This window comes from Leptonychotes weddellii, chromosome 8, assembly GCF_054177405.1.
Source record: "Leptonychotes weddellii isolate Sample4059 chromosome 8, ASM5417740v2, whole genome shotgun sequence".
Taxonomy (NCBI): Eukaryota; Metazoa; Chordata; class Mammalia; order Carnivora; family Phocidae; genus Leptonychotes; species Leptonychotes weddellii.
Genome location: NC_138376.1, coordinates 122664975 through 122687802, shown reverse-complemented (window position 1 = coordinate 122687802; position 22828 = coordinate 122664975). Strand labels below are relative to the sequence as shown.

Genomic DNA, 22828 nt, shown 5'->3' with positions numbered 1-22828 from the left:
GCGCCCTCCTGTTCTCCTCGCTTTGCCTGCCTTCCTTCTCAATCTTCTCTCTCCCTCCGTTCTACCCACCTCCCTACCAGCCTGCAGTTCTGCTCACTGTCCCTGCTTTTGGTACTAGCTCATTGCATGACTCAAAAGACAAACAAATGGACTAATATCCAACATGTTAAAGCACAGTTTTACTGCCTTCAGTTTTACACGGTGACCCTGACAGCAGAATGCCACCACGGTCGCTGAACCAACAACGCAGACCAGACAGAGGTGGGGGAGCGGCACGGAGTGAGCCGAGTGAGCGAGCACGCCAGGCCGGAAAGACAGCAGGAGCGGGGGAGTGGAGAGCGGTAGGCTCCCGTGACACAAATCCCTTTCGAGGTCAGGCGCGTGCCAGGCCCTGGGGTGGAGAGAGGAGGTCGTTCCCTCCGCCCAGGCCTCAGACGGAGCTGGGCCCAACAACCACCACGGGCCCCGCAGAACTCCAGCAGCCCGACTGACAGGTGGCCAGCACAGGAGGCCGGTGACGAGGAGGATTTCACGGGGGGTGGGGGGGATGGGGCGGGTGGGGGGGTGGGCAGTAGCACATGGGAGCTGGCCGATACTGCTGGGGGGGCACGCGGGCCTCAGCAGTCACTAGCTTAGGACACTGGACAAGCATCCACGGTGCAAAGAGAAACAGCCAAGTCCCTTTACTCTGGAGGCTCCCACTCTAGGATGGCAGAGACGAGCATGCAGCGAGCACCCGGAGCACGCCAAGTGAGTACCGAAGATCAGTACAGGAGAGAGTTCTTAGAAGGGTAGAGTGAGTCATCATGCCAAAATCTTCATGGATGAGCAAGGAATTTTCCTCGGTAATCAGCTAAAAAGCAGCTCACAGTGGATTAGTGAGGAGCAGAAGTAAGATTCTAGCAGGAGGCTGAGGAGTAGGCCGAAGGTCTGAGAATTTTAATTCTATCACTCGCTCTGGGAGGGCAGAGAGGTACCTCCCTGTTAGTATCAGCTGGTCTCAACAGTACATTAAGGCCCTTGATAATACCTGATGAGTAACTAAAAGAGGAATCTACTGTTCCCAGGAAGCCGGGGCCAGCTTCCCCCTGACAGAGAGCTGATGTTTCCTCTATCCACGGCCCCAGTCACACGAAGCCTTACGGAGTGCTGTTAAAAACCCATCAGAAAGTACATTTAGGGAATCGTTAACTTCAATACAATTTGGGAAACAGGGCAGCTTCCAGGATGTTCCACGCCAGCCAAAACACAGGCTCACGTTTCATAAGTAGGCACTGTCTTTGCATGGTGTCAGGAAAACTATTCCTCAACCACACCTAAGAATGAGGTCTTAGTCTCTCTGGCGTGGAGGCCCACCTGATTTGCTATCCGTCCGGGGGTCCATGATGACGAACTCTGGCCGCAGCTTGCTGATGCGCCGCCCCTTGAGGATGGGCACGAGCCCGCCCAGGTACTCCAGGTAGAGGGTGTAACACGGACCTCCCACCTCCGGGTCGTCCTCTGTGCGCTTCATGGTGCAGTGCAGACGCTCGTTGCCGGCTGAGGGGTAGCTGACAAAGTCTCGCATGTTGTTGGGATCTGGAATTGGGGGCTAGAGGCAGGACATGGAAAGAAACGAGTATGGACGTCACTGATTACTCCAACAGAGCACTGGCTGGTAGCTCGGGGAGGGTTAACGATGTGGTGTGGGACAGCGATTCTCAACTGTGGGTGCGCAGAAGAATCTCCTGGGACCTTTAAAAAAAATAGCGAAGCTAGAATCCCACCTCAAACAATGAAATTGGAATCTCTGGGAGCGGGGGATGGGCATGTGTATTTTCTAAAAACTCCCCATGTGATTTTAATGTGCAGCCAGGGTTGAGAATCCCTGGTACACAACCAAGATTGTAAAGCAACTTGAAAATACATCACAACAGATTCTAAAACTGATGTTTTAAGAAAAAAATCACCTGAACAAGTCAATCTGACACTTAGAAGCAGAGAGAGAATACAGAACAGAGAACACAGACAAGAATGTAAGGTGCGGAGGCCCCGAGGTTAGAGGAAAACCCGCACCTGAACAGCCCCTGGCAGATCTGTTCCACACACCACCAAAAACCTGACGAGCAATAGCAAGTGCGGGGTGGGGGTCACCCCTCCTCAGCACAGTGGCTCCATCCTCAGGACAGGGTTCAACCTGACCATTCCCATAACTGGCGATGGAGCAAGCTACTCAAACTCCTTGGAACAGGTTTCCCACTTTTCTGAAGCATCTGCCAGGAAGTCAGGATTGAGCAGGGCAGACCGAGCATCAGGATGGCATGGCACTCAACCTCCAAGACCGCCTTTGCCGCGAGGACGCTTATGCCCCTCGCACAAGGCGAGTCTCTGGCAGAACAGTGGTGCCAGGGACAGACCGCACTCGGAAGCAGTGTCACCCGGGTACTCTCGCCGAGGAGCACACACGACTCTGGCCCGCCTGCTGGGACTTGGCCCCGCTCCTGGCCGGCCCTCCGGAAGTGGGGAGCCGGCAGGGGCTGAGGAAGAGCAGGGGAGGGTGGAGAGGCTCTACCTTGATGGTGGGGATGAAGGCAGTGGAGAGGTAGGAGCAGAGGCGGGGGGGCAGGGCCAGCTTGCTGACGTCCTTGTCCTCCCGCAGGGCGCTGGCGACGGCCTGCCGGCACAGCAGCTGCAGGCTGCACACGCGGTGCTCCACACGCACCACATACAGGGCCGGTCCGGAAGCCATCAGCAGCCGCGAGTCCCGGTGTCCCCAGCAGATGGAGACTATGGGGCGCTGCCAGGAAGGGAGGGAGGCGACACTCAGGTTCTGCTCTTGCGGTAAAGCACAGGAGGTCATGCGTGGGTGTGTCAAGCAAATAAAGTGACCTAACAGTTGCCGAGAATATTGGTTTTGAAAAGTGTAATAGGCAATGAAATACTACATCACAGAAATTCACTATTTTCACTGGAAAATAGTCAGGTCCCCAGGCCAGAACACAAAGCACTGGAATGGTTTTGCGAAGTTCTTTTATGTGTATTATCTCATTGGATTTGGTACCGTAAAACCTAACTTAGCTCTGTATAATGATGTCTCTGCCAGAAGATGCGCTTAGCCTGGGGTACAGTAACCCACATTCTTACTGAACTCTGGTTATCTGGATCCCCAAGAAACCAGTGGTTGTTCCTGTGGCTTGGGGAGGTGGTGAGGAGGCAGACCAGATGGCCCTTCCCTTCGGTCCTGACAAGGAGCATTTCAGAGTGAAATCGATGCTGGTCCGGGTCACATGCTGTGTGACCCGGGGACTCATCTACAACCCCGGGATGTCTCACATGTTCTCAGGAGTAAAATGGGAGCTGTGAGGATTAAAGGAGAGGGAAGATGCCAGAGGTACTTCCAAGACCTATCATAGGCTATAACCCACAGTCCCTGAATCACGGTTCCCCTTGGCTACGGGCCAGAAGAAAACAGAAAGCTCCCTGGGGAGAGGACAGTGGTGGGGGGACACACAGTTCCTGTGGTGGCTGCTCCAGGGGGCTGGGACCACCACCACTGCTTTGAAAGGCATGCTAACTCCAAATATGCAAGTCAGAAACTAGTTATACTGAAAAAACTCCAAGGCTCCAGGGTGCCAGCTAAGTAAGATCCACCAAGAAAGGAGGCGGAGGCGGAGGGCTGTGACGGGGAAGCCGCGGGAGAATCGGTTCATTCCTGTCCAGCTGGATGGGGCTCTAATTTAGTGAGGTCTAGGGGGGCTGGAAAGATCAGAAGTGGGGTGTCAGATCTGTTATAGGAGTGACAGGAGCAGAATTTTCACAGCACTTCAGTGACAAACATCAAGATAAAAGGAACAGATGAAGACACTTGCTTAAAATAGCCTCCAGGGTCAGCTAATCCTGGTTTCAACTTCAAAACAAAATGCAAGGCTGAAGATACTCCATCTTCTCTTTCCATCTCTGTGAGCCCAGGCAGTGCAGGTTGGGACCCCAGCCGCGATCCCTTGGAGGAGGACCACGGAGCCTGGAACTCAAGTGTGCAGGCCTCCAGATACTTCCAGATGAGCCTCCTTACAAGAGGATCCCACAAGTGGGGCAGACCTCACAGAGTAAGCCGTAATCACTACTGGAGAGAAAGCAGATAACACACACAAAATACACAAAAAATTCCTTTGCTATCATCAATCCCCGGAAGTGCAGGTTATACATTTGTCCTCCTGTCCCCTCTGTCCTTCTGCCTTCTGCTTTTCATAGTAGCAGTTAAAACATGTTTTGGGAGGATCTTACATAAAATTATCATATGATAAGTATGTATCTCATATCTTTGTATAAAGGAACTTAAACCACTTAACACAGACTTTCAAGGTGGACGAAAATTCTCTCTCTCACAGCCTCACAAGCACATACAGCAGCCCATTTAGTCCTTTCAGTTCTGCCATGGAGGTATCATTACTCTCATCTACCTTGCCAGAAGCCCAGGAGCCCGGCGCTTGGAGAGGCTAAGCTACAGCGAGTACCCAGGAGAGCCACGGTTCTCGCCCATTTCCTTCAGCCCCACGGCTGTGCTCCTTACCCGGGTGCTCCCTCCTCTCCTGTCCATATACCACACATGGCCTAAAGAATGCCAAATGCCCCACGAACAAACTGAACTGTCAGTCGCGAAGTAAGAGACCCAAATTGTCCCCGTAATCCATTCGGTCAAGGCAATTTGACTCCGAAACAAACCGGACAACATGTCTGCAGAAGAGGCAAACAGGAGGAGAAACAGGCTGTGTCATTAGCAAATGGACAATGACCAGAATGATTCGCTACGGCAGAAAAGAATCTGCAGGTCACGTGGGCCCGAAAGTGGGGATAAATTAGCCAAGAAGTGCTGTTATGTGCACAAGACAGCAAGAGACAGCCTGTCTGGAAGGTGAGGAAGGACCGTGCTCCCGTTCTGCGCATGATATCCACTAAGACAGACTTCTCCGCAAGGAGGACTCATAGGGCGGGAAAGAGTGAAAACCAGAACCCAGAGCAAAGGGCGGGAGGTAAGCGGCCTGAGGACGTGATACCTGTGGAGTCTCAAAGGGGGAACTGTTATCCGGAGCAAGGTTACCGGGAAGTACCAAGAATACCAACAGGGATTTATAGCACAGCGTTTAGGGTGAGCATGCACTTACTTGTCCACATCAGTGACTATCTGTTTCAGTAAAGAGGGGAACACATGCTCATATAAGTTATTTTTTCAGCATATACTCCACGTAGGATGATAAAGTAGCAAAATAAATACTGGTACCTTTCTACACTAAATTTTAAGGCTATAACAGAAAAATAAAGAATTTACAGATAGTGAGAGCTGATCTTCTTGCCTGAAGGTTTTAAGGTCTCTCTGATGTGGGGAAATTGATTATTGTAATTCCCATTGAGTGGAGGAGGGCGGCAGTGGGGCCATGACCTCAGGATACCTCTAAGTCCTGTAAGCCTGTAGAAAGACTATACTATGTATTTGAAAGTTGCTAAGAGACACTGTATCTTAAATGTTTTTCCCACAAAAAAGAAATGATAATTATGTGTTGTGATGGAGGTGTTAGTGAATCTCATGATGCAACCCTACTGCAATACACAAGTGTATCAAATCCACACTTGTATACTTGAAATTTACAGAACCTTCATGTCAACTCAACAGAGCTGGAAATCAACAAATAAGAAACCACACAGGAAATCCTTTTATACCTCTCTAAATACTTTTATACTGTTTTTATATGTCATTTTACTTTTCTAAAGTCTCATTTCCTTTTGGTGCCAAATTTCCTGTGCTGTTTATGGGAAGTTCAGCCTACAAAGCCCTCCCTACAAATGTCCTATTGTTTTGGAAAGAACAAGACTCAAAGTGGAGGTATGCGCACATGCCCGCAGACATGGGGTGTGGGGTGTCTCGATTCAGCTGCCTCCCAATCAGTGCTTTCTGCCCTCCGTCCCCTAGGATCTGCGGTGCCAGCAGAGAACGAATCCACGGCCTGCCTGCCCACTGCCCTCACCCACAGAGCGCCGTCCTAAGAACTGCCCACCAGCCAGGACTCGCGACAGAAGAGAAACATACCGAATGGTTAATTCCAGTAAACCTGGAACAAGATAAGGGTGCACACTAACACAACTCCCACAGATGAATGCTTTTGTTTGAACAGCTGCTATCTGCTAGGGAAAAACTCAGCTGTAAATCTGTGGACTTAATATCTCTCTCAAATCACACAAAATGACTATTTTTAGAACCAATGGCTAGAACTGTGAAGTTGGTAACATTCAAATCTTAATTTGTGTAGGGAAGTTCACATACTTTGCATGTCTAATTCCAAGGCAAAAGGACAAGAAAATGAGCTACATTTCAGGGAGCATTAGTGTGGCAGAAATCGAGTGCTTTGGTGAGTTTGATGGAACAAGGAGAGGTATTGCTCAGCTGCAGAGAGAGGCTACTCATATGGAGGTTTGGTGAGCGGCTAACACACAGTCAGGTTGTCCTCTCAAGGATCTCCCTGTCTCGTTGTCTGATGCTGAGCCACGTGAGGGTGGCAGGGTAGTCTGCTCCTCTGACTTCCTCGGCTACAGCTCATGGATTGTATTAATAAATGGCTGGTTTCAGCCCCTCTGGCACATGAAGACAAGCTACATTCCTCCCAACCTTACCTCCTGCTGCTATGCAATACACACCACACACTCATCCAGTCAGTCATTCAGGTAACTGTTAATTGTATACAATGGGTAAGACACGTTCTAGGTGTTGGGGCCTGATACTGAATAAAATAAATTCCCTGCCCTTATGGAGCTGACACTCTGAGGTGGGACAGGGAGAGAGATGTGTATCTTAGTCCCTCCGAGGAGGACTACCTGTTCATGTCAGGTAGTGAAGAAGGGCAGGATAATGGACTTGAGAAAGAGTGAGGGGGTCATTTCAGACAGAGGGGAGCAGAGAAGGCTGCTCCAACAAGGCAGTTTCAGCAGAGGCCTGACTCAGCTGGAGTTTATTTAAATTTTAAAACACTGAAAGCTTCCTCACCGTATTGCTATTTTTGTATCTGCAGTGAGTTGCATGGAGTCCTCTAAAAATTTAAGAGGAATAAAAAACAAGATGTTCTTTCCATATTAAAGATAAGCTGCTCAAGCAAGATAAAAGACAACAGACAACAAAAGAGTCAAAGCCAGCTGTCCCAAGAGAGGGACCACGAGGCTGTCTGAACCCACAGTTTCTGGCCGATGAGGGCCCTGGGCTGAGGACTAGGGATGTGGACCACTGATGCGTCCGATCCTGTGGGTGTCAGAGGGCCCTCCTGGCCTCCCACAGTCACTGCAGCTCCGCCCCTCCCTTCTGCAGCTCCCCTAAGAAGGTAGGATGATCTCTGTCTTAGAGGAAATACACTTCAAATGTCTAATATTTGAAGAGGATGTCTAATGTTTGTATAAGTGTGTACAAAGGGAATGTCTAATGTTTGTACAAGTGTGTACAAAGAAAAAGCCTTCTACAACAGTTCACTTTTAAATAGATCAAGTTGGGTGAGTGGTCACCATCAAACTATATTGGCTGGAGCCATGGACAGTTTTGAATGTTAAGCCATAATGATTTGGCCACTAAGGTGCAGTAGTAAAAGCTAGCTCAGCATCCAGGCACCCACATCTCGGTTTTAAAAGAACATACCATTCTTGTATTCTGAAAGCAGACAACCTCAGGAAGTACCTCATCTATTTATAGCAAACGGGGGAGAAAGCACTCTTGTGGCAGCTTCATAAGAATAGGTACAGTGAGTCCTCAACAAAGGGGGGCAATATATACCTTTGCTAATGGACACTTCTGGAGTACAGAGTCAATGACCATAAATGCAATCTCTCATTTCATTTCTTGTTTCCACACCACCTCTTTCTCTCCCTTCTCTCTTAATTTTTTATCCAGATATCTTATATTAACAACTGAAACTTACAGAACATAAGTTGACCACTCCAACATGACTTTCATGCAAAAAACATTCATAAAGCTAAAACAAAACCAACCAACCAACCAATCAAAACCCCAGACCCAAATTACTTAAGTCTGTGAACTTCCAGGTAATGCTAACTCTAAAAATCCGTTGTCAGATTAACAGATATGCAATTACATACAGCTGGTCACAGAAACAGCTAATGAGGTAAATTACAGAATTTTTTTTTTTTTTTTTAATTCATGAGAGACAGAGCAAGAGAGAAAGGCAGAGGGAGAAGCAGGCTCCCAAGGAGCAGGGAGCCCGATGCGGGACTCGATCCCAGGACCCTGAGATCATGACCTGAGCCGAAGGCAGACGCTTAACCATCTGAGCCACCCAGGCGCCCAAATTACAGAATTTTCAATTACAACAGGTAGAAAGTAAAGGAAAACAAATTGCAGTATATTTCCTTATAAGAGCTTCAGCCATTAGCATTGCTGTTATGAGTAAATCAGGAGAATCAATTTTAAAGCTGAGGCTGCCACAAGTTTGTGCCCAGCAACGGCTTTGTACACAACCTACAATCTAATTAACTTGGAAATAAATTATCCAATCTAAATTGCCTTTAGTTCTTTCTATAAACAGCCCAATAAATTTCCTAACTTCCTTCCTGCTATAAAAATGTCCCTTCCTTTGGACAACTTGAATAGCATAGCACAGATAACCTGTGATTTTAGAATCATTACAGAAAAAAGTTAGGATGGTGCCACCTACAATTAATGTTGTACTTGATTTTTAATAGCATCATAATTTAACTTTATATTAATGAGGCAATTTTTTCAATGGTTGAAACATCCTCAAATGAAAAAAAGAATAATTTATTAAAATGCTGAGACGCTAGATGGATATTTTTCCCAAAAGGAAGATCAGCTAAGCTCTCTTCTTGTCCCTGAGCCCCAAAGAGTTAAAATTCAAGACCTACATTAGTTTCACATTATAGTTGATGAAAACGTCTGCAGTGGTTGAGGTCACTGAGCCTCTACCATATTCTAGGCACAATGACGATCAGGGAAATGAAGAAAATGTGATCTTTGACTTCAAGAAGATAAGACAAGTAGACAGAAAAGTATAATAATTATCAGAAGTATCAAACATCCCAAGGGGATGCTTCACAGAGAAGAGGGGTTGCAATCATTGGCAGATTTACAAAAGGATGTGACTGTGCTGGCATTAAGGAGGATGGACTTCCCCACGCTGACATGGTGGGGAAGGACATTCCTTGTAGAAGGAACAGAATGCCAGCAGGAGGGGCACCCTGAGTCAGACAGAATAGTGGACAATGCTGAATTTACCTGCAGTGTGGTACAGCACCGCAACTCACAAATATTCTAATAAATGTAAAAGCCTTACTAACTCAGAAAGGGCTGCAAATTCCCATCCTCTCCTACTTGCCTTTCAGTGAGGCTAGGGACAGAAAGTCAGCATGATATCTGACTGGAAGGCACAGAGCCTACAGGTTCAAACTGTCAACAGAAAGAATTACAGAAAGCATATGTTGACAACTTGTCCACCCATCAATCATACCAAGCAAATATTTACTGAGTACCTACTATTTTGCAGGGGAATGCACTGCAGTTTCAGTTTTATAAGATGAAAAAATTCTGGAGATTGATTAAACAATAATGTAATATAGTTCATGCTATTGAAATGTACACTTAAAAATGATTTAAAATGGTAAATTTTATGTCATGTGTATTTTTTCACAAATAAAAAGAAGATATATTTAAATAATGAATGTTTATATCTAATTACAAATTTCCCCAAATCTGGTATACCTGCCTCTTAGAGCTGAGTAAGGTTAGGATGTAAATCTCTAATGTGTTATCACCCCTGTCAATCCTCAACTCACTGGCAGACCCATCTCCACTACACCCGACTGAGAATTTTGTCCTCCATGACAGCTGATCCAGACCAGAAGTGAACTGGTCTAAAGATCTCTGGGAAATAAAAACAAACAGGAAAGGGCTACCTGTGCATCTTTCCTAAATATCTTTAAGCTTTTTTACCTACTGTTTAATAATTTGGTTCAGATGTAAAAGTACACTGTTGGCATAAAAAAACATAAAATCAGAGCAAATAAATGAAGATTCAGCACACACTTCTGTAAGTTTCTAACTTCTACTTGGGACTGATGATAAACACCAGCTCACTCTGCTTACTCACTGTCCACTCTTTTGAGTGGGGAATGTAATAAAGTATGCTGGTTAAAGGCAAAAACTTGTTCCTCTCTTATTTTTTCTGGTTTATACTCCACAATTTAAGGTCAATGAGAGATTAAAATCTGTTGAAGATAATTACAGTAAGCATACCCAAGTCTCGGTATTTCACAGCGCTTGGGGAGCATACTAACACAGTGAAGGTCTGACACACATCCTTACTTGTACAAGCGTGTCCAGAGTAAAGATGTGCTCCCCGCGGACATTGTAGAACTTGACCATGGCACTCTTCAGAAGAGGGCCGTTGGGGAGGTCACCAAGCTGGGTCTGCCGTTCCATACCAGCGACAGCCAGGAGGTCTCCCTGGGTGCACCACTGGGCCACCACCTCTGAAATCACAAAGAAGACGGTCAGCACGACGACATGATCCTCCCTGAACTTACACTGTTTAGAAAACAGCTGCTGAGCAAATATAAGGTGGCTCTTCCCCTTTTTCTCACGAAGACCACAGCTACCCATTTCTCTGACGACGATACAGACTCTATTTAAACAGAAGTCTATTACCTGGATGGGGACTGCAGATCCCCTGAAACACAACTCTACCAGGTAAAAGCACATATGCTGAAGCCGGCCTGTTAAATATCTAACTCCAAAATCAGCAAGACTCTGAGAGCACAGGTTAGATGACCAGACCTAGGACTGTCCATCTACTGCTTGTGCCCCCATGCCCAGCGACGACTCCAGGAGTTTACAGATGCAAAAAGTAGGTCAAGAGCAAAGTCGAGGTTTACATTCATTTGATTTCTGTGCACTATTGGGCAGATAAAGTTCAGATAAAGGACATATCTGCATATGACGCCCCTGACTTTTATTCCACATTGGGATGTTGTGGGGGCTTAGAAAAGAAGATAAACACTTCTGGTGGATGGGAGTGTTTTCGGAAATTTTCACCCTAGAGATGTGACGCCCACCTACAAACCATTCCATACGTGTAAGAAATGGCTATGAAATGGTTTGTCTAATCCCAGCGTGAGCAGTTTACTTATTCTGGCTGGTCAAACAAGCTACTCGTACTAGTAAGATCTACAGCATAGCTCTTTCCCATTAAGACCGAGAGCCCTATCTGGCTCATCCAGAGATTGTTGAAATCCACAACTCAGAGGCCTCTCTGAGCAAGGCTGGCTGGAGCCTGAAGGTCCTCGGTCACGACAGGATGCATGTCAGAGCCAGGTCTAGAAGCCAGCAGCACCTGGGCCTCAGCAGGTCACACGCGACCACCGCCGCTTTCCCTTCGTCATGGGCAGTGCTGATTCTGACGTAAAGAACAGCGTGTTCCGGGGCGCCTGGGTGGCCCAGTCATTAAGCATCTGCCTTCGGCTCAGGTCAGGATCCCAGGGTCCTGGGATCAAGCCCCACATCAGGCTCCCTGCTCGGCGGGAAGCCTGCTTCTCCCTCTCCCACTCCCCCTGCTTGTGTTCCCTCTCTGTCAAATAAATAAATAAAATCTTAAAAAAAAAAAAACAAAAACCAGTGCGTTCTGAGGTCACCAGTGCTCCCTGACTTCCTCAGAAGACCCAACAGTGGTCCTTGGCACAAGACGGCTCTCTGGACGTGGGAAGAGAGAGCTTGAGCATCAAGTGAGCCACCAACAGGAGCCAGAGACGGAGGGAGCAGAGGGCTGAGTGAAGGCAGTTACAGATAACCCCGAAGTGAAAAAAACTCTACACTAGGATAAGGAAGCAAGGATACAGAAACCTAGACGTGGTCAGGACAGAACCTTTCCTGTCCTAGAAAGTTCTCGTAAGCTATGCCCATCTTATGTTAGACTAGAAAATAATCCCCAATACTTTTGCCCAATCTTTTAGTAATAATTTTATAATTTTTAAACCTTTAAAAATTTTTTTTAAAACATAAGGCAGGGAAAGATGGGGCGCCTGGGTGGCTCAGTCGGTTAAAGCGCATGCCTTTGGTTTGGGTCATGATCCTGGGATCGAGCCCAGCGTCAGGCTCCCTGCTCAGCAGGGAGTCTGCTTCTCCCTCTGCCTGCCACCCCCCCTCTTCTTGTGCTCTCTTTCTCTGTCAAATAAATAAATAAATCTTTAAAAATAAAATATAAGCCAGAAAGAACGAACTAACGCTTTACTTAGTAATCCTTTTTTCACTTTTCCTGAAGTTCTTAGCACAGAGTCAGTCTCTAGGGATGAAGGGAGTTCCAAGACACAAAAGAAGCCCATCCTCCTGAAGTACCAATTTTTCTTGGTGATTTTTTTTTTTTTTTTTTTCTTGGTGATTTTTTTTTTTAAGGTAATCTCTACACTCAACATGGGGCTCAAACTCACAACCCCGAGATTAAGAGTCTCATGCTTTACCGGCTGAGCCAGCCAGGCACCCCTTCCTTGATGATTTTGAGGTGTTTGTGGAGTTTTGGTCTCTTAAACATCATACACACAGAAAAAATTAACATAGTACCACTATTCTACTTCATCCAGACAATCTTATGGATCTTTTTTGGTAAAAGCCTGGAGGGTCAAAATTTTACATGTATTAAGCAATGAGAAAATTCAGTGCTTTTGTGTTAACAAGAGCCACTCATGTGGTATTAGCGCTGGGTCGAAAAGAGGCAGCCAAGTATTAGTGGAGAAAGAACAGTGCTCTTACCAAACACCACAAGTACTCAAGCTGCTGGCTAGAAGTCTGAGATTCACAGGGGCCTCTGTCCCTTGGATGTCCATGTTGATGATTTGCCTTTTTACTAATCCTTAGATACATGTGTACTTGCATTTGTGTACATGGATTGTGTGTTGAGAGGGAGAAAGTGAGTACGTGCACAAAGTAGGAAACTGTGTGATGGTAAAATGACACGTACATTTTTTTCTTTAATAACAGTGCTTCTGGTGAACATACTAAGGACCGAACATCAGCATGTACTCAGTGAGGATGATGGGTACAACCTCTACCAGCCTGAACTACAGGAGTAGACAGGACCACTGACCCAAACCACTCTACCTCAAAATCAGAACCACCTCTTGACTTTCTCAGTGTGTTCTATGAAGTGACAAAAAGAGGAAATTCTGTAAAACAAAGAAACAAAGCCTAGAGGTTTAAATTCTTTGATTTTTAAGACAAATGTGAGGTGAAATGAGCAGTGCCTTTGAGAGCTTGCTTTACTACAAGAGAGGAACTGGTTAGATCAGAGAATTTCTGAGCTCATCACTGAACTGTTTTTCCTTGAAGGGTAGCAGAATATGCCACTTTGAAATACGCCACACTGGCATAAAAACTAGTTTGAGCTAAAGGCAATTGAGAAGCAACAGATACAAAAAAAAACCTCTCCCCCTCCTCCCTATTTGCCAAAAAGCAGGATGTAAATTTGGGAAGGCTGCACTCCCCCACCACACCCTCTCACCAGGAAGGACAGAAGTTAATCACTGGAGACATCTCTAGACCCTTATCAGCCCACAGACAGCACCAGGAGAATCTATATGATAAACTTCAGGAAGGAGCCCTATCTTCCATTAGACGCCCATATGTTTACCTTCCCACAATCTGCTGCCCTAGAAACTTCAAGTCCTTTCCCTTTGTCTTGTCACTTCTCCAAAAACATATTATTCTTTTGTAAACATGCTATATGAGCCCAAGTTCTACCCACCCCTTTGAGTTACTTCCACAGGTAAATGCAATGCACACGTTAAATACTTTTTCTCTCATCAATCTGTCTTTTGTCAGTCTAACTTATAGGGCCCCAGTCAGAGAACCTAAGATTTCTAGAGGAAAAAGTCTTTCCTCCCCTACATTGTCAAGGAAGAGTATCGTAACAACAAAGGGTAAAAACCCCAAATAAGGTAAACTAATTTATGGTTCACCATGTGATAAACATAAGTCCCCAAAGTTGGGATACCCTGCATACTTTTCCTCAAGGCAGAATTTCCTCAGCAAACATCTGCAAAGCAAAATTACCCACCACCCTATGAATCTGCAATGAAAATGAAGTTTGATAGTTGTGGAGAAGAGGCTGGTCATGGGGACTACGAGCTCTTTGCCATTCTATGTTCTTTTGCAATGACACAAATTACAGTGATGGTGATAAATTAGAAAATATCATGAGTCATGTTAATTCACTGGAAAAGTTCTCTGATATTTCTTTTGAAACAGTAACAAAGATGAGACCCTTTCAGTCCACCTTATGTGATAAGCAACTGACCTGTCTATAGTAGGATAGATTCCTGTGGATGGAGAAAGTTGCCACATGCCATCTTGGCAGCATTCTGGCTACCTCTTCCCACTATTTATTAACATACCCCATAAAGTAGTGAACAAAAAAAGCAAATGAATTAAAAAAAAACAACAACTGGTGTTGATACTACAAGACCAAGTCCTCATAATATTCTGAAGCCAAGACAGAAGAGAGAAACTGCCTATATCCAGCACCTAACAGATGACACTGACTCACTTAAATTTCATCTAACTTCTTACAATTGAGAACAGTCTGTGCAAAAGCATGTCCGCCCATGAACGTGTAAGGTTGAAAACACTTCCATATCAGATTTAGATTTCTAGTCAGGCAATGAAAAGAATGCTAAATGTGACCATATTTTTAGGATAAAACTCAAGTCAAAAACTTGCACATTTGGGAGGGCCACCCTGGGTTACCTTCATAAGTCACCTTACATGTGTTCCTAACCTTCCAGCACACACCTGGTGGGGATGTGTTGGAAGTACTACTCCAATACAATTTAGTTTGAAAGAGAGAAAACAAACTAATGTCCAAGAAAGAAAAAAAACAGTTTCCACAGGTAAGCAAGATGGCAAAGAATTAGAAAAATTTGCTATATAAAGAACACAGTGGAACTGAGTGGTAAGTATGCTATTTTCAGTCCTGATCAGATACTCAGTAAGGAACAAAGTTCAGGACTCCAGACTAGAGGCAAGTTCTGATGAAATTAATCAACTTGGTTAAAAGTTTAAAAATAGTTTCTTTTTTTTTAAATGATTTTATTTATTTATTTGAGAGAGAGCATAAGTGGGGGGGAGGGGCAGAGGGAGAGGGTGAAGCAGACTCCCTGCTGAGCAGGGAGCCCAATGTGGGGCTGGATCCCAGGACCCCGAGATCATTCCCTGAGCCGAAGGCAGACACTTAACTGACTGAGCCACCCAGGTGCCCCTGAAAATAGAATTTCTGAAGAAGAAAAGAAGAGCTTGGATTACTAAATATATGTGAGAATTTATGATGACCATCCCTGCGTTTTAGCTCCACAAAGGTCAGAACTTTCAGAAAAGAACACAGAAAAGCCCAAGGAATTTAAGTTTATCATCATCACACACAAAAAATACTTAGCTTCTAAAGGAGCCCATTTGTGGTATAAAGAGGGACTTCTACATAGTTCATGTCCCTCAGGAGTTTATAGGCTAAATAATTCCTTACAATTACAGTTTTGAAACAGCAAAATGGGACACCCAAAAAAGGTAGCAGAACTTCTAAAAATATTCTATAGTTTTGGGGTGCGTGGGTGGCTCAGTCAGTTAAGCATCTGCCTTTAGCGCAGGTCATGATCCCAGGGTCCTGGGACTGAGCCCCACATCTGGCTCCCTGCTCAGTGGAGGGTCTGCCTCTCCCTCTGCCCCTCCCCCCCAGCTCATACTCTCTCTCTCTCTCTCGAATAAATAAAATCTTTAAAAAAAATTCTATAGTTTTAAAATAGAATTATTAAGTGCTTGGGGGTGTGCAGGCAGGTATGATGCATTCCAGGCAATCAACAGTTAAGTATATGGACTTGAGTCTCCCTATCCCTGTGATTCCTGAATAATTCAGACAAGAAGCACATGACAGGACTCTCTGGTCTGAGGGCCAGTTCCGAATGAAAGCAGCAAGTTGAACTGCAGGTTCTGATTTGCCCTTGATCTCCCATTCAGATTAGAGTAGGTCCCTTTAACTTGAGACCAGAGGCAGTCCAGAAATTTCTACATTGCACCATTTAATCCTGAAGAGACAGAACCGTTTTTCCAAAGAACTCATCACGGTCACAACGTGAATATTCTCAAACTGCAAAATTTGGAACACACCAAATGCCCACGGACAGCGATTTTCTTGTGAGATAACAGATTTCATAACATCTGTCAGGAAAAGTGTCAGCACTTGGCGGCTGATGTTTACATCAGTGCCTCAGTCTGGCAACTGTGGAACCTCCACAGTCTGCTGCTGAGGTAACTTTACCACGCAACCATCAGTTCCTTAATAAGCCTCAAGATAACGGGGGCCTCTGTGAAGCTGTGCCGTGAACGGTCTGCTGCCTCAGGAACAGCAGGTGCTGAGGTCCGATACTGTCCAGACATAATGTCAGCCAGAGGCAAACACCACACACCTGAGAAAGATCACTCTTGTCATAGCAGGAAAAGAACAGAAAGATGAAGACCTTCAGGAGTCCCTCCTCACGATAAGCCTGGGTATCGACTTGTCAGATAAGCAGAGGAGCGAAAGGAAATGGCCTTCATTAATAGACTCCATTAAGCCTGGAAGAGGTCACTGCAGAGGGATGGGAACGGATAAGGACTGGGCGTAGGACACCCACTGGAAGGCAAACACACACAGGGCTGATGTGTGGGCCTGGGGTCCCGTGCAGCCTTCTGTACCTTTCAGCCCTGAGCGGATGACAGTAGGAGACAAGTCATCGTAGTTGTTCATTAAGCTGATGTCCCCCGAGGTGAAGCTGACGGTGAGTAGTGGCTTGATGTTCTGCACCGGGATGGGATACGCTGCTGGACCGTCTGCTGGGACAAAAGTGCTGAGTGAAAAGGAGGCAATGCACACATGACCCCAATCCAGGGCGCACTGCTGCAGTCTTGCAGACGGCCTGAAAAACTGCCTGACACTGTAGATCAGACTCTGGGCTGGGATGTTACCAATTACGGCCGGGTTCTATACCACTCAGAACCTACACAAGGTTGGTTACCAGAGAGATGCTTACCAGAGAACTCTGGAATCAAAGAAAGACGGGGACAGCTAACCCTGGAGGCACCAAGTGGGGTCCCTTGGGCTCCGTCGTATGGTGGTGAGAATATGTGTGAAAAGATTATTAACTTGTGTGTTAATGTGTCATGTTTCTAATGATGTGTAAACATCAATTATTTTAACGTCATATAATGTGTAAGGATGGTGGAAAGAGGGATGGAAACGATTTCTGAATCCTGGCCCAATGCACAGAGAAAAGTCGCTTTTCAAAGCTAATGCTCCTTCATTGAACATTATAAGAAACGAGGAGCCACAGCTGCCACGCTGAGCTCTTTGTCAAGTTTTTACCATAACAGACCCCAAATATGGAGAAAGGCCAAGGCTGGATGTGGCTCATAAAGAATTCTGCTACATCTGCAGTGCATAGCCAGTATAAAGAAAATTCTGCTTTCTAAGTTCAAGGAGTACTCATGGATGCTAAGGAAAAGCTGTGATGTGATGGGTCATGTTCTGGACTCTTCCACATGTTGTTTCAAAAGTAAAAGTCAGTCCCTCTCAAAGGCCAGGATAAATCAGGGTCCTTTCAGAAGAACCCTGGAGGCCTCACACCCATGCTGAGTTCATCCCTGGCAGCCATCCAGGCTGGGCCGGCCTGACATCCACACGCTCACCCCCAACTCGGGTTGTGAGCCTGTGGAGGATCCTCAGATGTTACTTTCCTTTGCTTCACGTTAAGATGCTCAACTTCCCTGGGCCACCAAGAAAAACCCTTTTCTATGTGAAAGGCAAATCCCAGTCATGCTCCAAACTGCCCCATGGCTCATGTTAGAGTAGCAGCCAGGGACTAAATTCTATTCTTGGACTTATTCTGAACCTGCTTTATAAACCTGGTCTCTGGATCTTGTTTCTTCCCATAATACATGGGGCTGAGTAAGCCTGCATTCAATCTAGTCAAGTTCTGTTTTAAAAGTATGCTGAAAAGTATCCAATGTTGTAAGACACTGACTTTATTCCTATGAGGCTGGAGAAATGATCAATACTTCACTCAGGGCTAGGGTCCTACTAGGAAAGGGTCTCAAATGGAAGTACTCTCTCTGCCATCTCCCCAAGCCCCACCCATCCTGAAACACCACCGCCCATCTAAAGTTTCTTCCCTGTGCAAACATCATCTTCTCCTTAAACAAATGACTGAATGAGTATGTGTCTGTCTCTGGGAAGCATCGTGTATTATATCACGTCTGGGACAGGAGAAGACAAAATGAGAGCACTCCAAGTACCAATGGAGGCAGATGCTGTTGGGGGACAAAATTAAAGAATATTCTCTAGACCAGCCCTTCACAGGATGAACATGCCCATAGTCCCAGGAAAGGGGAGAAACCGTCCAGCCCATTAAGGGCGCTTGGTGAACAGCGTGGACGCAGCTGTCCAGGCTGAGGGTGGATGTCCTGTAGCAGTCTGGCCACGTCTTATCTGCCAATATTTCATAATATATTTTCCTTTAACAAAAAAGAGGGATGGAGTACTAGGGAAGAGCCAAAGCCCCGAGCAGGCCAGTGCTGAATGCTGTTGTCGGTGATGGCCGCCGTGGCCATTAAAGGCTTCTGCTTTTGTGTGGATGTGTGTCTGTGGTGGTTGTGGGTGGGGGGGGGGGTCTCTTACACATTTGAGGGATAAAAGACATGCAAAGGCAAAGGAGGCTGGAGTCTGAAATTACCCCCACCAAGAGCCTGAAACCTTTCCCTGCCTTTTCAAATGTTAAAAAACTGGATGCCAATGGATCTAATCTAACACCACTGTGAGGCTTATGGGTGGGGAAGACCGGTTCTTCTGAGCTGAGAACAGGAAGTTTTCACCCAAAATAAAGACAGGGCACGGATGGCAGCCCAGCTACTGGCCTGCATTACCGGCAGAACTAATCCTTTTCTCACACAACTAAAGCTACGGGCTTTAATGACATTAGGGATTTGGAACACCACAGATTAAGTTATAGTAATAGCACAGTATTCCTCATCTCCAGCTCTCTTTATTCTTGCTAAGCATCCAAGCCCCACAACACCCTAGGGACACGGAAAGGGTCATTTCATGTCTAGTGAAACCGAAGCCAATGGAGCTTCATCAACCTGAGCAGTGATCCTGAGAAAAGGGAAGGCAGAAGGAAGACAGCCGAGTCAAGCCCCAGATGGTCCGCCATCCTGCCTTGTGCATCTCCAGAGCCCTTCCCAGTAAGTCGGCGTGCTGTGTGTATGTCACCCCTCTCTTCCTGCTGGCTACCTTGGGGCGGAGAGTAGTCGTCCGAGTCGGTGTCGCTCTCACTGCTGTCCTCCACCAGGAAGGCAGGGTAGTTCCAGGACATGCTGAGGATGCCGTCGGACTCGTGCAGGAGGACGTGGGCCAGCATCCTGCCGTGGCAGTCCATGACGATCACCTGCCCATCAGCCGTGCCAAACAGCACCTGCAAGCAAGGACCAGGACCCTTGACGGACGAGGAGAAGGGGCTGAGGTTTCTGGCAAACCTCGTCACCGCAATTTGTTTAGAAGGACAAAATGTATTTAGGACTAAAAAAACAGAGCAGTTAAGTAGCTGAGGGGATACCAAAGCATTACGTACCAGAAACTTAGCTGGCTATTATTGCAAGAATTTTAGTCCTCCAATACTGAAATGTGACTAATGGCAAAATAAACACATTTGTTATGCTGTATGGATATTTACAAATAATACCAGCAAAATCACTGCCTCACTTTTTGTGGGTTGTTTTTGTTTGCATGTTTGGGTTTTTTGGTTGGAAAACGAGGGTTAAGAAGATGACACTTCTTTTTCTTGGAAAAAAAAAGCAGCAGCAAAGGTTAAGAATTTCTCAAATTTAGAAGGAAAACTTCAGCTGTCTGTTTGACAAAAGAGAAAATATATTTGGTTATATAAGCAGGTTATCTAACCACACTTGGAAAGAAGATGCTCCTGAAATAGTTTGTCTCATGTTCTATTTATCTAAGAATAATATTGGTATTAATGTATTCGTTAATAATTAATGTTATAATGTACTAATAGTATTAACACATTCATTGAGTGCTTACTTCGTGCTAAGCACCGTACTAAGAGCTTTACCTCATGTAGTGTCAAAATAATCCTGGGAGTTAAGTACCAGCACTGTAGATACAGAGCTCAGATGGGCTGACACCTGGGTGTGTGGAGGGCTGCCCCCCCTCACTTCACCTGGCCCTGGAGCACACACTCAGGAACGTGCTGGGGGTGCAGGTAAATACATGGTCAGAGTTAAAGCACAGGCAGGGCAGAGGAAGGGTCAATCCCCCCGCACCCCGCCAGCCAGGGCAGCAGAGGAGCATCTCACGGCTGCTAGAAGCCCCGGACAGGAGCTGTGTCTTCTAGCTGGCTCATCCATGGATGACACCAAGGGGAACCTCGGGGCCAATGGAAAGTGGGACCTCTGTGGGGGAATATACCATGTTCTCTTCTGCTTTGTGTGGTGGGCTCTGTAGTTTCTGCATCTGTTGGCATTTAAAACTTTACATCTTTTGTGTTTACTGAGATCTGTGCATCCATCAGCAATGACTGTGAGAAGCATGCAAATTCCATTCTACAGATGCAGAAACAACTTGAGAAGTTAGGGCAGCTGACAAGGCCATTAAGTGGTCAGGCCACCAGGCTATCTTACTGCAAAGACTAGGATTTACACAAAGGGAAAGTTATTTAGGGCTTGTTAGGTCCTTGCCTCTTTTTGCTGTTAAGATTTTGACATTAAGCTCTGGGGGCAAAGACTGTCCACAGCTGTCCCCCTGGTACCTAACAGCTTTGGGTACAGAGGGCACTTAGTAGTATTTATTGTTAAATGAAGTAAAGTCGGTGACCATCGAAAGGCATTTTAGGACATGAATCCTGATGATTAAGATAGATCAACTGCAAGGGAAGATATATTTCATTTAAGTAGTAAAAAGCTCACAGAATTTACAGAGCTGTTTTAGAATTGACTGTCCATCAAATATTCCTTTAAACATGTCTACATATTTAATGACTGAAAACTAAAAAAAAAAAAAAAAAAAAAGGCTAAATTGGTTTTCTCTAGGGGCAGTGAGGAATCTATTACTGCACTCAGCTTAAAGAAGAAACACACAAACTACTAGGAACACAATGAAACCTTTTAGAAGACGCTAAATCTTTGGCTGCCGATGGAGAAAGTAAGTACCGGCAGGCATGTCTTCGAAGACTTCATGAGGCACAGACACAGAGGGACGGGGGCACCGGAGTTGGGTCAGGCCTGCTGAAGCCCTGGACAAGGAGGCACTGAATGAGCTTGCCAGGCAGTTTTCAGTGGTGATAAAGATGGAACAGGAGTTCTCATCATTTTAACTGAAATGTACAATTTATATATTTCTTTTTTTAAAAGATTTTATTTATTTATTTGAGAAAGGGGTGGGGGCAGGGAGAAGCAGACTCCCCACTGAGCAGGAGGCCTGACTCGGGACTCGATCCCAGGACCCTGAGATCATGACCTGAGCCAAAGACAGACGCTTCACTGACTGAGCCCCCCTTGGTGCCCCTAATTTATATATTTCAAAAGAAAAAGACATGTGGGAGCCTCACTGTAAGGCCAATGTCATGGGTGATGTCCCCAAGAAGCAGACTGTTTTTGTCCCCCTTTCCACATTCTCCTTCACTGCTCCAGTCTGTTCTGAAGAGAGGCCATGTACCTTGGTGCTGGGTGGGGGGGTTATTTTATCATTTATGACTGCTGTAACAAAGACAGCTCATTAGCAGCCCATGGCCAACAGTTATTCTTCACAAGTACTCACAATTAATCATCTGTATCAATCCCAAACAAGTTCCCAAGCCCCCCGTTACAAGGTCACATCACCCTATCGTCTTCCACTGGTGCAATCATCACTGTTCTCAGACTTTACTGTGCCATTATATGATTTCTGTCTGACTGCTGTGCTAGGCTATAAGCTTTTCAGGACATGGCCTATGTGTGCTCTGCTCACTACTGTCTCCCCAGGGCCTGCCATAGTAGATGACACACGGCAGTAAGTATTTGTGAAGGGAGGGAGGAAATGCCTCTGCATGGAAGAATCTTTTGAGTAATGCTCACATTTTTCCATTTTAGAGAAGAACAGATACCAGACAATAGAACAGACATCAAATTTCTGGATAAAGGATGGCTGATTTAGTGAGGCATCAGTGTTCAACATTACACTAAAGCCAGCCCCCAAATTCTCCACCATGAATCAATCCCAACTACTGCTCTCCTGGGAAGATAATGCATTATTAAGATCAGAGAGAGGGGGAAAAGCAGCACTAACAGTCTAGTTGTCAAGCAATGATGGAAGAAGTTACTTTGTTTGGGGACAGGTACTTCACAGATAACTGAAGAACACCGATACAACACGAAATCAGATTTTAAAAAATCTCCTCTATTTCAAGTTCTTTTCATGCCTAATCTCTTCCAATGAGACAAAGCTTATGTGAGCAAAGGACGTTAAACGAACAAGACAGAAAAGTCTAATAATCATGAATACACAAATAGGCACATGCATCAGTCTCTGCTTCTACTCCCTCATTCTGGAGCTCTAGATAAGCTGGTGCTGGCACCTTCCCAGCTTGGCCCTAGGCTGTCTTCCCTCTCTAGGAGATTACAGTTGTGTCCATGGCCCCAAGGCCCTATTCAGGGCTGAGTCCCTGCTCAGGCCTCTTCCCTACGCTCCAGGCTCCCACATCTGGTATTTCCTACCTGCCACCTACGCCTGAA

The 22828-nt window shown here is 45.8% G+C and overlaps 1 protein-coding gene across 11 annotated transcripts in view; it reads right to left on the bottom strand.

The window, feature by feature from the left end:
* Positions 1–22828, bottom strand: part of TULP4 (TUB like protein 4) — a 227238-nt gene that overhangs the window by 22576 nt on the left and 181834 nt on the right. For 8 of the 11 annotated variants that reach the window (XM_081829212.1, XM_081829213.1, XM_081829211.1 and 5 more), the window contains 5 exons: positions 19341–19542; positions 16751–16888; positions 10346–10512; positions 2552–2776; positions 1357–1591 (listed from right to left, as the gene is read on the bottom strand). In XM_081829212.1, the coding sequence (XP_081685338.1) occupies positions 1357–1591; positions 2552–2776; positions 10346–10512; positions 16751–16888; positions 19341–19542 (967 nt within the window). The remainder of the gene's footprint in view (positions 1–1356; positions 1592–2551; positions 2777–10345; positions 10513–16750; positions 16889–19340; positions 19543–22828) is intronic. The other 3 variants (XM_081829218.1, XM_081829220.1, XM_081829221.1) reach the window with 3 other exon arrangements.